This window comes from Chlamydotis macqueenii, chromosome 1 (genome assembly GCF_036417535.1).
Source record: "Chlamydotis macqueenii isolate bChlMac1 chromosome 1, bChlMac1.mat, whole genome shotgun sequence".
NCBI lineage: Eukaryota > Metazoa > Chordata > Aves > Otidiformes > Otididae > Chlamydotis > Chlamydotis macqueenii.
Genome location: NC_141556.1, coordinates 192288931 through 192307675, shown reverse-complemented (window position 1 = coordinate 192307675; position 18745 = coordinate 192288931). Strand labels below are relative to the sequence as shown.

Genomic DNA, 18745 nt, shown 5'->3' with positions numbered 1-18745 from the left:
TTGGCAATACGCTGGGAAACCCACCACAGAAGTACCTAGAGAGGAGGCATCTCTCCTTTCCTCTGAACTTTGGTCCTGGTGACTGGTCCTGTTGCAGAACCTTTCAATGCAAATGCCAGAGATGGAGAGCTGACAAGTAGGGAAGACCCAAACTATTTTATATTGCTCCGTTAGTGGACTGTGTGTTCAACCTCTTTGGCTTAGGGAGAGGGTGGCCCATAATTTTTGTGCATTAAATACATACTGCCCTTAAGCAGTGTTTTACAGTTCTTCCATACTGTAACTACACTTTTTGTGTAGGTGGTTTTATTTTTCTATATCCGTATTTTCCCTGGCTTGCTCTTTCTTTTGGTGCAGCAGAGCAAGAAATTTAAGTAACAGGGAAAGCTGTGTGAAGAAGTTGTGCATTTGAATTTTCTAAGATAGCACTTAAAACTATTTCAGTGAGTATTCATCTCTCTTCTTTCTTCCCTCTGCCTTCAAGCCTCGCTTTGCCATGGGAAGATGAGATTTTAAAATGCTTTGTGCCACAGCATCATAAATAGCAGCTTTCCAGTACCTAAGGGGGGCCTACCAGAAATCTGGAGAGGGGCTTTTGACAAGCCATAAGACAAGCGGTAATGGTTTTAAACTGGAAGAGGGTAGATTTAGATTAGGTATAAGGAAGAAATTATTTACTGTGATGGTGGTGAGCCGCTGGAACAGGTTTCCCAGAGAAGCTGTGGGTGCCTCATCCCTGGGACAGGTTGGATGGGGCTTTGAGCGAGCTGATCTAGTGGAAAGTGTCCATGACAATGGCAGGGTGGTTGGACTAGATGACCTTTAAAGGTCCCTTCCAACCCAAATCGTTCTGGTTCTGTGAAATGTTACCATAAACTGGCATTATCTCAGCTCCAGCCAAAACTTTAGCAGTCCTTGGGCTAACTAACCAAGTATCTACAACTACAGCTGTTCAGGGGCAAGTACTGCAATGCTATCATTTCGTGGTGGAAGTTTTTGTCCAGAGATTTCTGCTGATGTTCAAGCCATTTCAGCTGAGGTTCATTTCTCCTCCTTGAGGTCATCCTTCCGAGCAGAGGAGGGGAAAAGTGTTTGCAAAGGGCAAGTTTGTGCAGGAGGACGAACCAAATCTTCAAAATAACGCCCTCAGCCCCGCTCGCTGCTGTGCAAAGGCCAAGCCTGGGAGGGGCTCGCCTGCTCCCACTCGCGAGCGAGGAGGCGGCTGTGCCTCACCGTGACGGACGTCGTGCGACCCTGTACCGCCTCATGAGCGCAAGCGGGTTTAAAGGAGGAATCGGGAAAACTGACGTCAGTGATGACACGGGAAAGGAAAAATTTGACGAGGGGAAAGAAAATTCGTGTTTCCGCCCGGTTTCGAACCGGGGACCTTTCGCGTGTTAGGCGAACGTGATAACCACTACACTACGGAAACTCCCGCTGAAAGGCGCTCTCCTGCCGCCGCCCTTGAGCGGGCACGCGAGCAAGGCGGCGCAGCCACCTGCCGTGACTCTGCAGAAGCTGCTCTCGGCGGCTGGCGAGGCCCCGGGGCTTACAGCGGCTCTCCGGCCGCTCCCTCCGGCATAAAGGCAACACAGGCCGGAACCATCCGCCGCCACACCTGCCGCGCAGGGGCGGAAAAACACCCCGGCGCCGCAAAACGTAACACCCCGTCCCTGGGTGGGCTCGAACCACCAACCTTTCGGTTAACAGCCGAACGCGCTAACCGATTGCGCCACAGAGACGCGCTGAGAAAAGCACTCCTCCCGCCGCTGCTGGTCCCCGTGCCCCGCGTGGGCTGCCCGGGTGCGTGCGGTGGCTGCGCGTCCCCGCGGGACCCCCGGGGTCCCATGGTCACCCACACTGTAAGGCTCCTGACACTGTCTCCTGCAAGATCCTCACAGAGAAACGGTTGATGCATGGCTTGGATAAGCAGATGCTGAGGTGGATTGAAAACTGGCTGAACAGTTGGGCCCAGAGGGTGGTCACCAGTGGCACCATCTAGTTGGGGGCCAGTAACCAGTGGTGTACCCCAGGGATCAATATCGCTCAACATCTCCATTAATAGTCTAGATGATGGGGCAAAGCGTAGCCTCAGCAAGTGTGCAGATGACACCAAACTCAGAGGACTGGCTGATACACCAGAAGGTGATGCTGCTATCCAGAGGGACCTCGACAGGCTGGAGAAATGGGCCAAGAGGTACCTTATGAAGTTCAACAAGAAGTGCAAAGTCCTGCAGCTGAGGACAAACAACCTAATGCGCCAGTACATGCTAGGGACACCCCACTAGAAAGAAGCTTGGCAGAAAGGAATTTGGAGGTCCTGCTGGACACCAATTGAATATGAGGCAGCAACGGGCCTTTGTGGCATGTTATCCTGGGCTGCACTAGACAAAGCATTGCCAGCAGGTCAGGGGAGATGATCCTTCCTCTCTACTCAGTACTGGTGAGTCCACAGCTGGTGTCATGTATCCAGTGCTGGGCTCCCCAGTACAAGAGAGACGTGGACATACTGGAGAGAGTCCAGCAAAGGGCCATGAAGATGATGAAGGGACTGGACCAGCGCTCCTGTGAGGAAAGGCTGAGAGAGCCAGGGCTGTTCAGCCTGGAGAAGAGAAGGCTCAGGGGAATGTCATCCACGTACAGAAATACCTCAAGGGACTGTGCAAAGAGTACGGAGCCAGGCTCCTCTGAGTGGTGCCCAGTGATAGGACCAGATGCAGTGGGCACAAACTGAAACAGAGGAGGTTCCCTCTGAACAAAAGGAAACAGTTTTTCACTGTGAGGGTGGCCAAGCACTGGCACAGGTTATCCAGACAGGTTGTGGAGTCGCTCTCCTTGGAGATATTCAAAAGCCATCTGGACATGATCTCGAGCATCCTGCTCTAGGCAGCCCCACTTGAGCAGGGGGGTTGGACCAGATGACCTCCTGTCATAGCTTAGCGCCACTCGGGACCAGACTACGCAGTCTCTCTCACTCCCCCCACCCTCTGACGGAAGAGGGAGAGATAATATAAGAAAAAAAGGCTCGAGGTTTGAGATAAGGACAGGGAGAAATCCTTAAAGTTGCCATTATGGGCAAAACAGACTCGACTTGGGGAAGACAATTCATTTATTACAAAAACCAAAGCAGGATAATGAGACAGAGAACAAGATAACCTCCCCCCACCCCTCCCTCTTCCTGGGCTTAACATTATCTCTACCTCCTTCCACCCAGAGCAACACAGGGTGGAAGAGGAACAGGGGTTACGGTCAGTTCATCACACGTCGCTTTACACCGCTCCTTCCTCCTGAGGGGAAGAACTCCTCACATTCCTCCCCTGCTCCAGTGTGGGGTCCCTCCCATGGGCCACAGTCCTTCGTGAAACTGCTCTAGCGTGGGTCATCTCTTCCACAGGGTGCAGTCCCTCCAGAATGGCTGCCCCAGTGGGCCCTCCACGGGCCACAGCCTCCTTCAGGCCTCCACTTGCCCCAACGTGGGGTCCTCCACGGGCTGCAGGTGGATCTCTGCTCCGCCGTGGACCTCCATGGGCTGCAGGGGGACAACCTGCTCCACCATGGTCATCACCACAGGCTGCAGGGGAATCTTGGCCAGGAGCCACATTACTCCTCCCCCTCCTTCTTCACTGACCTTGGCGTCTGCAGCCGTTCCTCTCACAAGAAATTCTTCACAACAGGCTGGCAGACACCTCTCAGGTTGTCTTTACATCTCATTCACATCTCATCTCCTCTGCACTTCTTGCAGCCGGGCAGGACCAAGTTGGGCCCAGGCGGCCGCCCATCGGGAGGCCAGAGTGTGAGGCCTGCGAGGCCCATGAGGCTCGCACCTCCCCCTATTTGCCCCCGCTCAATGTCTTCACATCTTCTCCTCTTTTTTTCTGTTTTCCCCTTCTTAAATACATTATCACGGAACATTCTGCTACCAATTGGATTTGCCTTGGCCAGCAGCAGGTCAGCCCTAGGCCCAGCCGAGTCCACTGGACAAAGGAGAGACAACTTCTAGAAGCTTCTTACAGAAGCTGCCACTGTATCCTCCACCACTAAATATAACCAGAGCACCTCCAGAGGTCCTTTCCAACCTCAACTTTTCTGTGATTCTGTGAATTTCCTCCTGTGACAGGGTGGCTGGTTGCTGGGGCTGTCTGGGGGCCACCACAGTAGCACCACGTGGTATCACAATGACTGCTGAGAAGCTGCTTCTTGGGAGCAAGGGAGGCAAAGACGACAGAGAGGAAATCCCCGTGAGGTGGCTCTGCCACTCATTGGGCACTGCTCAAACCCTACTAATCAACAACTTCCTGGGAAATCAAGGGGCTTTGCCAAAAAGGCCTGAGAAGGGGCTGTCCAAATTTGCGGTGCTTGTACAAAGAGGCAGATTTTACTTGGGAGAGAATCATAGAATCATAGAATGGTTAGGGTTGGAAGGGACCTTCAAAGGTCATCTAGTCCAACCCCCCTGCAAGGAGCAGGGACATCCCTGACTAGATCAGGTTGCTCAGAGCCTCATCCAGCCTGGCCTTGAACGTTTCCAGGGATGGGGCCTCCACCACCTTTCTGGGCAACCTGTTCCAGTGTTCTATAACTTGCATTGTAAAAATTTTTTTCCTAATTTCCAATCTAAATCTACCCCCCTCTATTTTAAAACCATTACCTCTCGTCCTATCGCAACAGGCCCTACTAAACAGCCTCTCCCCATCTTTCTTGTAGGACCCCTTGAGGTAGGCTCTATAAGGTCTCCCCGGAGCCTCCTCTTCTCCAGGCTGAACAGCCCCAATTCTCTCAGCCTGTCCTCATAAGAGAGGTGCTCCAGCCCTCTGATCATCTTCGTGGCCCTCCTTTGGACCTTCTCCAACTGGTCCATGTCCTTCTTGTGTTGGGGGCTCCAGAACTGGACACAGTACTGCAGGTGGGGTCTCACCAGGGCAGAGTAGAGGGGGAGAATCACCTCCCTCGACCTGCTGGCCACGCTCCTCTTGATGCAGCCCAGGATGCGGTTGGCCTTCTGGGCCGCAAGGGCGCATTGCTGGCTCATGTTGAGCTTCTCATCCACCAGCACTCCCAGGTCCTTCTCCTCAGAGCTGCTCTCAATCCATTCTCCACTCAGCCTGTATTTGTGCCTGGGATTGCCATGACCCAGGTGCAGGTCCTTGCACTTGGCCTGGTTGAACTTCATGAGGTTGGCACGGGCCCACCTCTCCAGCCTGTCAAGGTCCCTCTGGATGGCATCCCTCCCTTCCAGCATGTCGACGGCACCACACAACTTGGTGTCGTCAGCAAAATTACTGAGGGTGCACTCTATCCCACTGTCCACGTCGCCGACAAAGATGTTGAACAGGGCCGGGCCCAGCACAGACCCCTGAGGGACGCCACTCGTGACTGGTCTCCACATGGACATTGAGCCGTTGACCACCACTCTCTGTGTGTGGCCATCCAGCCAACTCCTTATCCACCGAGTGGTCCGTCCATCAAACCCATGTCTCTCTAGTTTAGAGAGAAGGATGTCATGCGGGACAGTGTCAAAAGCTTTGCACAAGTCCAGGTAGATGATGTCAGTTGCTCGTCCCTTGTCCACCGATGCCGTCACCGTGTCATAGAAGGCCACCAAATTGGTCAGGCACGATCTGCCCTTGGTGAAGCCATGTTGGCTGTCACCAACCACCTCCTTGCTCTCCACGTGCCTTGGCATGGTTTCCAGGAGAATCTGCTCCATGACCTTGCCAGGCACAGAGGTGAGGCTGACCGGCCTATAGTTACCTGGGTCTTCCTTATTCCCCTTTTTAAAAATTGGTATTATGAAGTGGATGAGATGTGGAGGGTGTGCCGGGGGTCTGCAGAGACTACAGGCTCTGTCTGCAAGCACTGCATTTTGAGTTGAATTTGTACAAATAGAGTATGGAGACAGCAATGAAAAGGAAGAAGTCTGGGAAATGTAGAAAAGGAGGAGTTTTCAAGGCAATGCTCTGTCTGCTCTCACGATGTCATTCTCCTGGCCATGCAAAATAAAGACAGCATTTAAAAAATTGCAGCACTACCCTTTTCTTCGTGTTGCACTTCGCATTTCCAGCTCTGTTCACTCTCTCCTTTGGGGTGTTGTCAGGCTTCGGAGAGGACGTGATGCTGAAGCAGGCTGTTGTGACAGCAGGTAGTCACGCGCAGGTATGTATATCTACTATATAGCTGGTGGTTCTGTGGCACTTTAAGTTTGCAAAGCACAGTGCTAGTATGAACCAGCCAGTCCAAGGGGCTGGTATCCCACTGCATTTATGATAAAACTTGATGGCTGCGTGTCACCTGGCATTTATATATAGGAACTTCACAGAAACAGCATTTATTTTATTAGCAGACACTTTCATTGGAGTCCTTGCAGCCAAGTGCCGAGTACAGTGCGTGAGAGGTGAGATGAACATCCCAAAAGATATTTATAGATCTCTGTTCCCAGTTCTTCCCTCTTCAGCATGAAAGCAGTTCTATGGAAGGATTTTTTGACCGGCTGCTCGAGATTTCCAGAGGATAAGATCAATGTGCAGGAAGCCTCGCAGCGCAACTGGAAAAGCTTGCTGGCTTTGCACATTTTCATGAGCTTCGTGGCTGACGGTGTCAAGGTTATCTTGCTCAAACAGGAAGATGTGGATGTCAAACAGCAATGCAGCCAGCAGAAGGGCTGGGGTCTGACAGCAGCTGCTGAAGAGCAGAATTGCCTGTGCCTGGAGAGCACTGACCGCTACTGGGGTTACAGCAGGTGCAGACGCTGTTCCTCTAGGAACAGCCCTCTCCTCCTTTTTCTTTTTTTTTTTCCTGCCTTCTTGAGAAAATCTCATATTTCAAATGGCCAGCTGGGATATGATGGAGGTATTTTGCACAGATCTTTCTCCCAGGAGGGCAGGGTTTTCAGATGGTGCCAACTTTGCCTGTCCTAAACAGTGATCCTGTGTGTATCCCGCAAAAGGGGAGGCAAGAGCTGCCCAGATGGTTGCATCTCAGGGAGAGGGAACAGTTTAATGTGTAAGTATGGCAGAAGCTGTTTGCAGAGTCACTTTGTCTCCACCTTAGCCCTCCCTTGCCAGGGCCATTCCCCAAGTTGCAAAAAAAATTGCCAGAACCTCCTCCCATCCTGCAGCTATTCCAGCACCAAGGGGTAAGAAAAGATAATATTCCCTCCCCAAGGCATTTCTGCTCCATCTGACCATATTTACAACAGTGTTGCTCTGCCTTGGTAAAGGTACAGGTCACCTTCTTCAGTGTCCATCATATCCTCTTGATTTCCCTCACTTTTTTTAAGCACAACCCTTAGAGTGATGTTGCACTTTAAAAAACCCCAAATTCTTGCTGGCAAAGCTTTTTTTTTCCTCCCTGCACACCCAGAAATCAGCTTAAGAAACCCTGGAGTTTACGTGATGTTTGAGTTTCTTTGTTTTGGTTTTGTTTTTTTTTTTTCCAGGAAGGAGTGTGAAGCCCTGTTTTCCTCCACATATACGTGAGGGATGAATTTGGAGTGAGTCCAGCGAAGTGCCGATGCCTCCAGTGGTGCCGAGTGATGCCAGGGGACAAGTGTGAATTGGAAGGGGCAGAGCAGAAGAGCAAAGTGGGGATGAGGATGTGGTGAGAGGTGCTGAGTGGTAGGAAAGCAAAGAAGTGGAAAAAAGAGGAGCAGGACAAGGAGGAAGCGAAGGCATCAGCAGCTCAGCCCTCATGACCTGACAGGCAAACAAGGCAGGAGCTTGGGTCAGCCAGCTCGAGAACCCGCTGGCGTAAACTCCTGGTATAGGGATTTTTTTGCATTATGCAAAATGTATTATTTTGCAACTTCAAACTTTAGCAGCCTGATTCCTGCCCCCCTTAGTAAGGGACTCCTACCAAATTGAAGCCACTTTTTGGGAGGTCTTTGAAAGCAGGGAAGCATGTGCGTTTTCATAGCAAGTTGGAGCGAAACTCAGAGCAGGCTCATCTCCTTTTACTGCACCTTGTAAATCAAAGCTGCCTGGTAGGTTTACAGGAAGAAGAAAGAGAAGAGTCAGTGCCTGCTGTAGGAGGACGACTGGGAGTCGTCCTGCTGCGGATGCCCTGAAGACCAGTGCTGTCTCCTTTACCCTCTCCTATCAGCAGCTCCCTCCTGCTGCCCCTGTCCATGCACAGGTTCTTTCTGCACAGTCATGGCACTCGTCTCCGCTTGCACAATATTCTTCTTTTCACTTAATTCTGTAACTGCTTTTAGGTGATGAGTTTTCCTCCTCAGAAAATCAGTAGAAGCTTAGCATTAAATACCATCCTTCAATACCAGCTATGATCCCGTGCTCAGTAGACCACAAAACATAAACTTTAATGCTCAAGCAAGAAAATACTGTTTTGTGGGGAAAAAGAGAACTTCGGTCCAAATAAAACCATTCTCTAAGTGCTATTGTTCTTCTCTTCATGTTCTTGGGTTTGGTTTTCTTTTTCCCTAAAGCAAATTTGCCAGGAGTTAAAAATCTGCAGAAAATATCACAGGCCAAATCTAAAGCTAGACACTATTTATGGCCTCACATCTCACACAGTTGTGCCTACGTGAGCTGTAGGCAAGGTTTCCCAGAAAGACAGCCTTTTCCTGTTAAGTTAACAGTGGATCACAATGCACAATATTAATTACCAATCTCTCAGCCAACGTGTTTCCATATATTTGCTTGTACCCAAAGTACCTGAGAGTTTTCCATATCTAATAGTATAGCTAGTAATCATTTGCGTGATAGGGAGACCGGATAAAAACACCATTGTAGGTAAATGTGTCCCCATTGAACAAGATGGATTTTGCAGCTTGGCTCCTGCTGGGAACTCCTACCAGGCTGTGTCCCATCCAGAGAGAGGTAACCAGTTACCCAGTCGTTGTTTGGATGCTAGGTGGCACTCAGACCTTCTGGGTTTGTGAAATTTGAGCCTGTAAAATGCTAAATGCTGGCAGCTGTCACTGTCTCCCAGGAAGTTATTTGTAGGGGGAAGGATGCAGGACCCATCCCTGATAATGAAAGATGTATTTCTGTGCCCACCTGCGTTGCTCACAGCTTTTGCATACTGCCCATTCAGATACTCCAGATGGATCAGGAGCTTTTGCTTGTGACCCGGAGACCTGGAGTCTCCTCACTGGCGAAGCTGATGAAGATGTGAACAGGGCACACATCTGAGAGTAGCAGCATTATTGAGATTCACCAACGTTATTTCTCCTCGCAGCTACTTGTGGGGTGGTTGGGCACTTGCAGGCAGTGACACGATAGCCTGGCTAGTCTCTTCCAGCCTTTCTGCTGTTCCAAGCAGCTAGCCAAGGGCTCAGACACACTTTAGAAATCAAGGTTGCTATTTTGCTCCTGTGTAGGAAGGATAATAGGTATCTTTTCACATTACAGATCCTCTTAGATCACAGACAGGTCATCTCTTGTTTCTCTGGCTTCATCTGTATATGATGAGTGAGCGAGTGAGCCTGCGGCCGTGTTGCTCTGACAGGCACCCGAGCGCAGGATGCTGCCACTCTCCTGTGAAGCCATAGGAAGTGCTTCGTGATTCAAGATAAGAACTTCCTCCTTCTGTACTTGCAGGGCTCAGCTGCCGCTGAGGCTGCACTGTCCACCCCAACAGCTTGCTCACAAAATGGACCAGGAAACCCTGGGAAGCATTGTCCTCCTCGCCATTGTCACCTTGATAAGCGTTGTCCAGAACGGTAAGTCAAAACCAAGCATTTATTAGAGGGCTAAAAGGTTGGAGAGAAAAGTTCAGTATGATGTATGCTGTTCTGATCTTTGGAAAGATCATCTCTGGTGGTGTGTGTGTGCTTAGGCATGACTTTGGCTTTAGAAATGATCTTCCAAGCATATGATTTTGCATGTCGTTGTTGCAGTATCTTGGCAGTCGCATGGTCCTACTCTGTGATATTCCGGAGTGAGTTTGTTATACATATGTCAGCTAACGGGATGATTGATACACAGGGGTACCCTGTGATAATATGCATTTCAGTTTGATGAGTGGGACCTCCTTTCCTGGCTAAAGACCCCAATGCGGGCAGCCAGGGTTGCTCTTCAGCCAGAGCCCCGCCACCGTGGGCAGGGGCCAGGGCCCTGGGGGGCTGCTATGGGTCAGACCTTTGCACAGAGCTGGGTGAAGGGAGCAGAACCACACTGACCCATCGGAGGAGCCTGTTCAGGTTGTTTGTGGGCAGGTGGCTCTCCTGCTTTCCTGCATCTCCAGGTCCTACAGTCCAACTGATCTCAATTAACTGCAGTCCCGAAAACAGTGTGCATTTCCTGCAATGGAGAAGTTTCCTTTTTTAGCTCTTATTCAGACCTCTATAATCCCTACTGTTCTTCAGAATTTTTAAAATAAAAGAACAGGTTTCTCTGTTGTGACAATCTGGTTCTAACTTGATCCTCACGTCTTACAAATATTTAATCATTTTAGCAGGAAATTCTGCCCATAATACAGAGGAAGGAGAGAGTTTTCCCACTGCTACAGTGAGATCATCCAGGTTCAAGGGGAGTCAGCAGTGGGATGGGGGCTGGTGTACATGCTAGAAATCTTCTGTGAAGGCTTCTCGGTACAAATGGGAGATTCCCACTGAGCGCAAACCCCATGTTCAGTCCTAGCAAATGGGCTATTTTGGGCTACTGCAGAGAGGGAAGTGGTGGTAGCCTCAGCGTAAGCCTGGCTGCCAGAGAGCGAAGAAAAGAGATGCAGACTAGTTTAGTTTTGACATAGGCGCTAAGCGCCACATTATTTAACCCAGTGCTGTTTTCTGGTAAATGCACAGTGTGTGATGTCACTGGAATGCAGCACACTGAGAACAGAGCACATGCCACAATTTTAAAAATGTGTCAAATATACATTTCTTGCTTTTTAACCAGATGACTTTATATACAATTTTTTCCTCTTACTCTGGAACTCAGGCACTTGCCTTCCAGCTTGGCACACGTTTTCACCTTATTGAAATCTGTCTCTGAGATTATTGACCCAACTGCGTGGCGCTTGGCAGAGGACTTAGTGTGCCAAGCACGAGTGGCACACAGCCCTGAACCATTACTTCAGACCTTGCGTCATCTGATTTCCTCCTCCCAAGCTTTCTGCCTAGAAAGACCCGACAGATACCTAGTCCTGCGACGAACGCAGTACTTAAGGCAGTAGCAATTCCTGTCAAGGGATATCAGTTGTGCTGAGCTCTTGCTATGTCTCTGGCTCAGCAAAGCACTTGAGCATCTGCTTGACTGTCTTTAAATACGCGAAGTCAGTACCATGTCAATTCCGGTTTATATGCTTTTCTGCATCTGGAGCAGGATTAGAAAACAGTCTGGGTGAATGCTGTTATTCCCCCAAAGCTGGAGATGGGCTATGGTGCTGCCCCAGTCTGATGTCTGTTTACTGTCACCCTCTTCGTGTCAGGAATCTCCATGTCCCACAGAACGTCTCACGTGGCCGGATGCCACTGAGTCGCGCATGTAGCTTTAGATTTTATTCTTGCATCAGAGACACGTCACAGTTTAGCAACTTTCAAGGCAAATCAGTGGTCATCACTGAGCAGATCAGGACGGAGGAAGCTAAGTCAGTGGAAAGAAGGTGCAACCTGCATATTTGCCAGCATTCACTAGTTTGGAGCTTCAGTGTGTGGTTTCTGTGGGCATAAACTTGTGAAACGACCAGGCTTGGATTAAATTCTTTATATTAACTTGGTCAGAGTGGGACTGCTGTGGTTTAGGCTCAGGGCAACCTCTGCAGCCCTGGAGCCTCAGGCCATCATCTTCTGGTGCAGCTTTGCTGAATTAAACACCTCAGCTCCAACCCTGCTCTGCTCATTCATGCAAGCTTGTGAAGCCACCCTCTTGCCTTGAGGTTCAGAGTAAAAGAGCAGGAAATCTAACCATGGTGTTGCAAACTGCTTCACGCTGTGGTGTCCCATTTCCCCAGTGCCAGGGTAACAGGAGCCCCAACATTGCTGAGATGAGAGCGCAGACCAACAGTAAGGTCCACCCCTGGATGTGATCTGTCAGCTCTGCTCTGGTCCTTTCCAAAGCCTCAGGCAGCCAGGACCCACCTCTTGAGCTGCCTTCTGGGGGACTTTGGGAGTCTACAGGGCATGTGAGGTTGACAGGTCTAAGGAGCCACAGAACCAGGGAGCCATCTTCAAGGCAAAAAGCTCACCTGAAGCAGGAGAGTCTACCTCTCTGTATGACAGTGAGATGCTGGGTTCCCTTCTGATTCACTCCCCTCACCTTGGAGGTCCACGTTGTCCTGAGGAAATATGGCCACTGCAGTGGGTTGGAGGTGATCAAACCAAGCATTCTCTCTAGCAAAGAGGTGGAGATCTCGTGTGAGGGAGTGGTCTAAGCTCTTTCTTGAGACGACGGAGAAAGAGCAGCACTTCAGTGGGGTGGTTTCTCGCATGCCAGTGGCTCTCTGAGGGATGGCTTGACCTCTGGAGGTGCCTTTCCTCTGTTTCCCAGTCACCCACTGCTTACAGAAGGAATACATCCATCTCCCCCACACTTCTTGATGTCTCTGAAGTGAGGTGAGACAAAGCCTGCTTCTCATCCATGGTGCAGGTGTACATGATAACCCTACCTCTGTCCTTTGCCTTAATTCCCAGTCCATTGACGAAGGATCCATACACCACACTGGAGATGGCAAGAGCTTCCAGGCCAGATGCCTGGACCTCCACAGCCAGATCCTTTCCAGGGGACTCAGCACCCCCATGCCTGTCCAGCCCTGATCCCAGTTCTTGTCCTCATTGACCATCATCACATTGGACTTCTCTGGGTTCAGCCTGACAGCTCTTGGCATTGTGGAGCCTCTCTGCAGCAGCACACTGGCATTTGGGAAGTGGCAGCACCTGTGGCAGCGGGGAGGGAGATGTATGTAACTTACTCTTAGGTTTCTCTGAAGCTGTGGCATCTTCCAGTATTTCACATACGTGCTAAAAGGAAGGGAGGAGGTATGCTACGTATCCCAGTGAGACCATGCAGTCCCAGACCTGCAGGAAGTGGTTTCCCGTCACAGCAGCTTTGCACTTTACCGAAAAATTGCCGTCTAATCTAGTCTTCTTCAACTAGGTCCTCTTAGACTCCGTAGGCAGGTTAATAACCCCCTCCCAAAGGCTGGGGTGGCGTGCAAATGGGGATGCCAGGAGCTCTGTGCTGTCTGCTTTGGGTCCCCCAGGGCCAGGTCCCCCAGGGCCAGGTCCCCCAGGAGCCGGCCAGTGCACTATGCTGCTGGCAGTGGGAGGGTCTGCAGCCTGGCTCAGAGTGGGGACGGTGGCTTACAGCACTGTGGGATTTCCTGGAGAAAGGCTGTGTGTACCCAGGGAATCACGCAGTATCAGAAGGCAAAAAACTCAGTGGCTTTTAAGTGAAGGCAACAGAAGTACAAAAGACCTACTTGGGGATGAAATCCTGCAGCTTATCAAGTTACCCCTCTATTGTTTTAATAATGCCTTTCCTGATGGGTTATCTTTTACATACATCTTCAGCTATTACTGTAAACCAGAGCGATGTGGGTGCATGGAGACGCACGATAGTACTGAGCTCGCACTTGTAGCCTGTCAACTCTGTCTGGTGTATTTAGACACAAGATTGATGGCCTCTGGTTTAGTGTCATCAGATAAAACATGTTTGTCAAGTGCACGACACATTATCTCGAAGTGCTGCATTTCTGCAGCAGCTAGCACCGTGACACAGCGCTGTCGCTTAAGAGGAGGATACGCACAAGATGGTCACATAGAGATCACCCATCAGGACCAGGTTTTCAATGGGCTTTTCTGGAAAATGGAGCAGCCCTGCAGGATAGTGAGAATTGGGGTTTGGCAGCTCTGTCTGAAAAGGTTTTTTCCCACTGGGGTCACAAAGGATGGAGTCTGGGCTGTACTTGTGCAGCAGACAGAGGGGAGGGCTGCCAGAAGCGCAGGATGGGGATGAAGCCGGGCTCAGAGGCGACAGCCTGCTGCCAGTCGCATACAAACGTGTGGGGATGCCTGAGGTCACATCGCACTGCGCCCTGGTGCAGAGGATTTGGTAATAACACCGTGACAGAGCAAGCAGGCTGGCCACATCCTGCACCTCCTCGTACCTGCGTCCTCTCGTGCTGTCCAGCTTGGATGCTTGTGAGAACAGAGCTGAGCTCAGCTCAACAAAGTCCAGCTCCTGCCATATCTCCAAATTACATCTCAGATTGAATGCTTTGTGATTTGTTTTTTTTTTTAACAGCTTTTTTTGCCAGCAAAGTGGAGCAAGAAAGCAAAAACTGCAACAGCAAGGGGTTCCAGCGATCAGGATCCTCTGCCTTCGACCGTGTCTACACTGCCAAGTGAGTAGGCAAGCCCTGAGGACCCGGTGAGGGCAGAGCAGGGTTCATCTCTCTCTTCATTAGAGTTTGATCCAAACCCTTTTGGGGTCCAGATTTTACTCTGCAGTCCCATTGCTGTGTGCATTACAGTGGAATTTAGACCCACGGTTTTCCAGTATGTTTGCTGATGAGGCCAGCTCCTTTCTGGACACCAGGTGCTGTATTTATATCAGACTTGCCGCCCTTATGTCTATTATGTCCCTTCATTTGCAAGCCTCTTCACCCAGCAGTGGCTAATGTTGGAAGCGTGATACAAGCACAGCCAATGTCCCAAGGGCACTGCAGCTCAAAAAGAAAGAGCCAGGGGAGAGATTCTGACTTGCTGAGGAGCAGGTTGGTAGCAGAGCTCATACAAACACCTCGGTCCCCGGGCAGCTCTCTTGGCACATGGCTCCCCACCTTTTCACCACATCGGTACCTCTTGTCTTTGACATCCTTTCAGAGAGAACAGAGGGAAAATTAATTCCAACCCAGAAGAGATAAGAATATAAAATATTTTTAATTACCCGTGAAGTACTGATGAGGTGCTTGGAACTGGATGGGACGTCCAAGTGCTGCCTTTCACCGGTGTGCAACCTCTGCCAAGGGCAGAGCTCTTCCCACTCAGAAAGCGTTCCTGGCCGAAAGAGGCAGCTGGAAATCATTCCTGTGCCTCTGCAAAGACAAACGTTAACTCTATGAGAGACTCCTATTTGTGGTGTGTTTCTCATTTTGCTGGTTTCCTGCAGCTTTCGCTGCCAATAACTTGATTAATATGACTTAATTACAAGAATTTTCCTAGCCAATAACACACACAGCATCTATTATACACATACCATGATCAAACAGGTTAGAGGAGGAAAGTAAGGTGCCAGGCATGTGCGCAGGGTGGTTTGTTTTCCTCATCAGGCAGGACAAAGGCATCCATTATCTGAGTGAGGGAACAGGGAAGCAGACCTGTGGGTGAGGCAGCCACCATGTTTGGGCACAGACACAGATATGGACACGCCAGCCAGCCCCGGCAGCTGCTTGCTCTGGGCAGGTCAAGGGCCTCCCACTGCTCTGGGGTAAAAGCCCACCCACAGCAGCGTTAGTGCAGCCCAGGTTCACACCCCCCCATCCTTTGCTCATGAAACATGTTGATTTTGTTTCTGTTTTCCCTGACTTCTGATTTCTCTCTGACAAATTCCTTTCTAGCCAGAACTGTGGACACACGTACCCTACATTTCTGGCCATGCTTTGGTGCGCTGGCCTTCTCTGCAGCCAAGGTAACACACAAGTTTTTTTTCCCCTCTTCAGCCTTGTGCCACTTTTAGCAAGGGATGGCGAGCGCTTTGGAGGTTACGCTTCCAGAGGCCAAATTCTCCTGCAGTGGGGGGACCAGTCTCATCCAGCTGTCCTGCAGCTACCCAAGCTGTTTAATTAGCAGCACACTCCCTGGCATGGTTTATGCCAACAGACACGTTCCCAGGCACTATTCAGGACAGTTTGGGCCAGGGACATTTCCCATAAAAGCATTATGGATGAGATCCCTCTGTTTTGGATGGAGGGTTTAGTACTGGGATACCAGATGCTGCATGATTCATCCTCAGGACTAGAAATGGGCTCATTTGATTGAATTGCCAGAGCTGCCAGCCCTTCCCGGCGTGAAGAGCAGCCCATGAGTATTTACCTGCATTTCTAAATATGATCCCCTTCAGTGCAATTTGAGTGGCCCTAAAGTTAAGATGAGTACTTTCCTGGGGTCCATGGGTCTTCTTTCTGGATGAGAGGAGTTTCCTGACTGGGAAAAGAAGCCCTGCAGTTGTGGGGAAAGCTAGAATTAGGGAGAAAAGAGGAAAAGCCCCCTTTTTGTGTGCTCAGAAATGAGTATTGGACCATAGTATAGTCCTCCACCTGCTTCTAGAGAAGTGCATCTATCAGCTGTCTTTTATCTCTGGTGAAAGCAGTGCCTGAGCCGGCACCCTCCTTCCTGAGCCCAGCATGACCCAGGCCAGGTTTCTGCAGGTGCAAGCAGGATTGCAGCCACAAAGTCATCAGAAAAGCTGGTGTGAGGGCAAGGCAAGTGCTCTTTTTCCCATGCAAAGGTCTCTGTCCTGCTTCCAGTGCCCATCCCATAGCCCAGGGCTGCAGGTTCCCATTTCCTGGTCCATCCCAGGCAGCAGAAGGGGACAGGACGTACAGTGATACCCAGGCTGGTGTTTGTAAAGCCTTGTTTTACTCTTTACCCAGCTCCCGCTGCTTTTGCCGGGCTGATGTACCTGTTTGTGAGGCAGAAGTACTTTGTGGGCTACCTCGGGGAAAGGACTCAGAGGTAAGGACTTGCAGACCCTCTTTACAAAATCCAGGATGCGGCAGCAGCGCAGCCGGATGCTGCCACTCCCACAGGCACAGCTGCCAGCTCGTGGTGCTGCCATCCTGTGCCGGCTGCTTTCAGGGGGTCATGCAGGAGAGCCCCCCTTTTCTGGGTGCACGGGAGGAGCCATGGGAGACACGGAAGGTGCAGCGGCTCCAGAGTCAGGGGAGCTGCAGGAACAGAGCAGCTGCTTCAGCAGCTCCCACTCGCAGCCTCTGCAAATGCACACATTTGCGTGTTTGTGCCACTATTTGCACCAAATCATCCTTCTATATCAATGACGTTCATTACATGCATGTGGAACAAGGTTGCCCCACAGCCTGTGATGGCCGAGAAGACACGTGTCCCTCTGAGTAGCCACTGTTGTAAGCAGCAGCCTACGCTGAGCACAGGAGGCCAAACCCAGACCCATATGGATTCTGAAAATGTCATTTAAGAGCTCGCAGCTGCCTTACAATGCAAGACAGAGCAGAAATCAGCCCCCTCTGTCTCAGCCCCTGAGGTCTTCCCGCTGGTCTCAATGGCAGAGTTTGAATTCTGAGGATTTCTCACGTGGGGTGATACACGTTAACAAATTGCTCTTTTTCTCTCTCTTCAGCACTCCCGGTTACCTGTTTGGAAAGCGCATAATTTTGTTCCTGTTCCTCATGTCCGTGGCTGGAATACTCAACTACTATCTCATCTGCTTTTTCGGAAGTGACTTTGAAATGCACATAAAAACAATAACCAGTGCGATCTCTCCGTTGCTGCTCATCCCCTAGCTCCCTGCAGCACTGTGGGGGTCAGCATACTCAATATATCGATACCCAGAGCAGCCATAATTCAACTGTTTAAGAAATGAACCCATAACCCTTTTAGATTGCTGTAAATCTCATGCTCGATGGGCTTTGTAGTTTGATTTAACCTTGCTTTTTGCTTCAGGAAAAAGATTTATCATGAGTACTTGGCACGCCCAAGGAATGGTTACAAATTCAAGCTAATTCTTTAGAGTTTTTTTTTCCCTAAACTGCAGCTTGCAAACTGATTACGTGACTGGAAGGGATATTGTATGCTTGCTTTGTAACTACATTGTACTTAGCTCTTGTCCCAAAGCCCAGGAGCCTCTCAGCGTTCTTCCTGACCAAGGGCTCCCGCAGTTATCCTCACGCGTAAGCCCAGCCCTTCGCCAGCATCCTGCATGCCCCTGCGCATGCAAAGCCATGGACCAGCCCCTTCACCTGCCCTTTCCCTCCCACTTGTTGGTGACTGAGCTCCCGCTGCTGCAGGAAGGCGGCAAATTGGCCCGTCTACTCTTCCTTGATAAATATTCATGTGCGTAAGGCTCCCGACACTGATCTCATTTACACTTCAGCCTTTTTGTTCTCCGGGAGCTGTGGAAAGGGGTCTTGTATAAATGAAGAGCTGGTGTATTGATGGTGGCATGGGTTTTGTTTTGCTTGGCTTTGTTTAATAAAGCAGTCTAAAAAGATGAGATCTGTTGGCTCCCAGCTCCTTCGCCTGGTGCGTGATCCCAATGCTCTGCGGCTTGACAGGGTGAGCAGAGCAGCGCCGGGCTCTTTGTGAGAGCTGCTAATCGCCTTGGGCATGGCCTCGCAAGGACGCGCATTTAGCAACTCCCTCTCCATTAGCAAGCTCAATTTTCTGCTTCCATCACTAATAATGTGCCTCTGCAACTCCAGACTGAGGAACTGTTTGATGAGAAAAGTGGACTGAGGAACAGGCCAGCACAATCTTTTTTAAACATTACTGCCCTACAAGTGCTTAAGCTTTTCAGCCTGTCTGATTACGGCATGCAGGATGGATAAAGCTGTATTTTATGATTCCTGTGGGAGGGACAGAGACTCCTTGCTACATTAGAAGAGGGTTTACAGAGCCGTTCGCAAAAGGAGGCGCAGAAAGGTGCCTGCCTTTGTACTACACCAAGGCTTGCGGGTTTTGTTCCTGCCCAATGCGTGGCAGAGGCACTTGTCCATGGCTGCTCTCGTGAACACCCACCTCTGCCATCTCTACACTGGACCATTCCCAGCGCCAAAGTAGCACACACTTTTTTTTTTTTCTTATCTTCTACAG

The 18745-nt window shown here is 50.3% G+C and overlaps 1 protein-coding gene and 2 non-coding genes across 3 annotated transcripts; 1 reads left to right on the top strand and 2 right to left on the bottom strand.

Moving 5' to 3' along the window:
• Positions 1-1359: 1359 nt before the first annotated feature.
• TRNAV-AAC (transfer RNA valine (anticodon AAC)) lies at positions 1360-1432 on the bottom strand. Its single transcript has one exon. It is a non-coding gene; the product is annotated as a tRNA-Val (tRNA).
• Positions 1433-1668: 236 nt separating this feature from the next.
• TRNAN-GUU (transfer RNA asparagine (anticodon GUU)) lies at positions 1669-1742 on the bottom strand. Its single transcript has one exon. It is a non-coding gene; the product is annotated as a tRNA-Asn (tRNA).
• Positions 1743-9563: 7821 nt separating this feature from the next.
• ALOX5AP (arachidonate 5-lipoxygenase activating protein) lies at positions 9564-18143 on the top strand. Its single transcript, XM_010119859.2, has 5 exons — positions 9564-9679; positions 14202-14301; positions 15517-15587; positions 16552-16633; positions 17274-18143. The coding sequence occupies exons 1-5, from the start codon at positions 9610-9612 to the stop codon at positions 17434-17436; spliced, it is 486 nt and encodes a 161-aa protein (XP_010118161.1). The 5' UTR covers positions 9564-9609; the 3' UTR covers positions 17437-18143.
• The last annotated feature ends 602 nt before the right edge of the window (positions 18144-18745 follow it).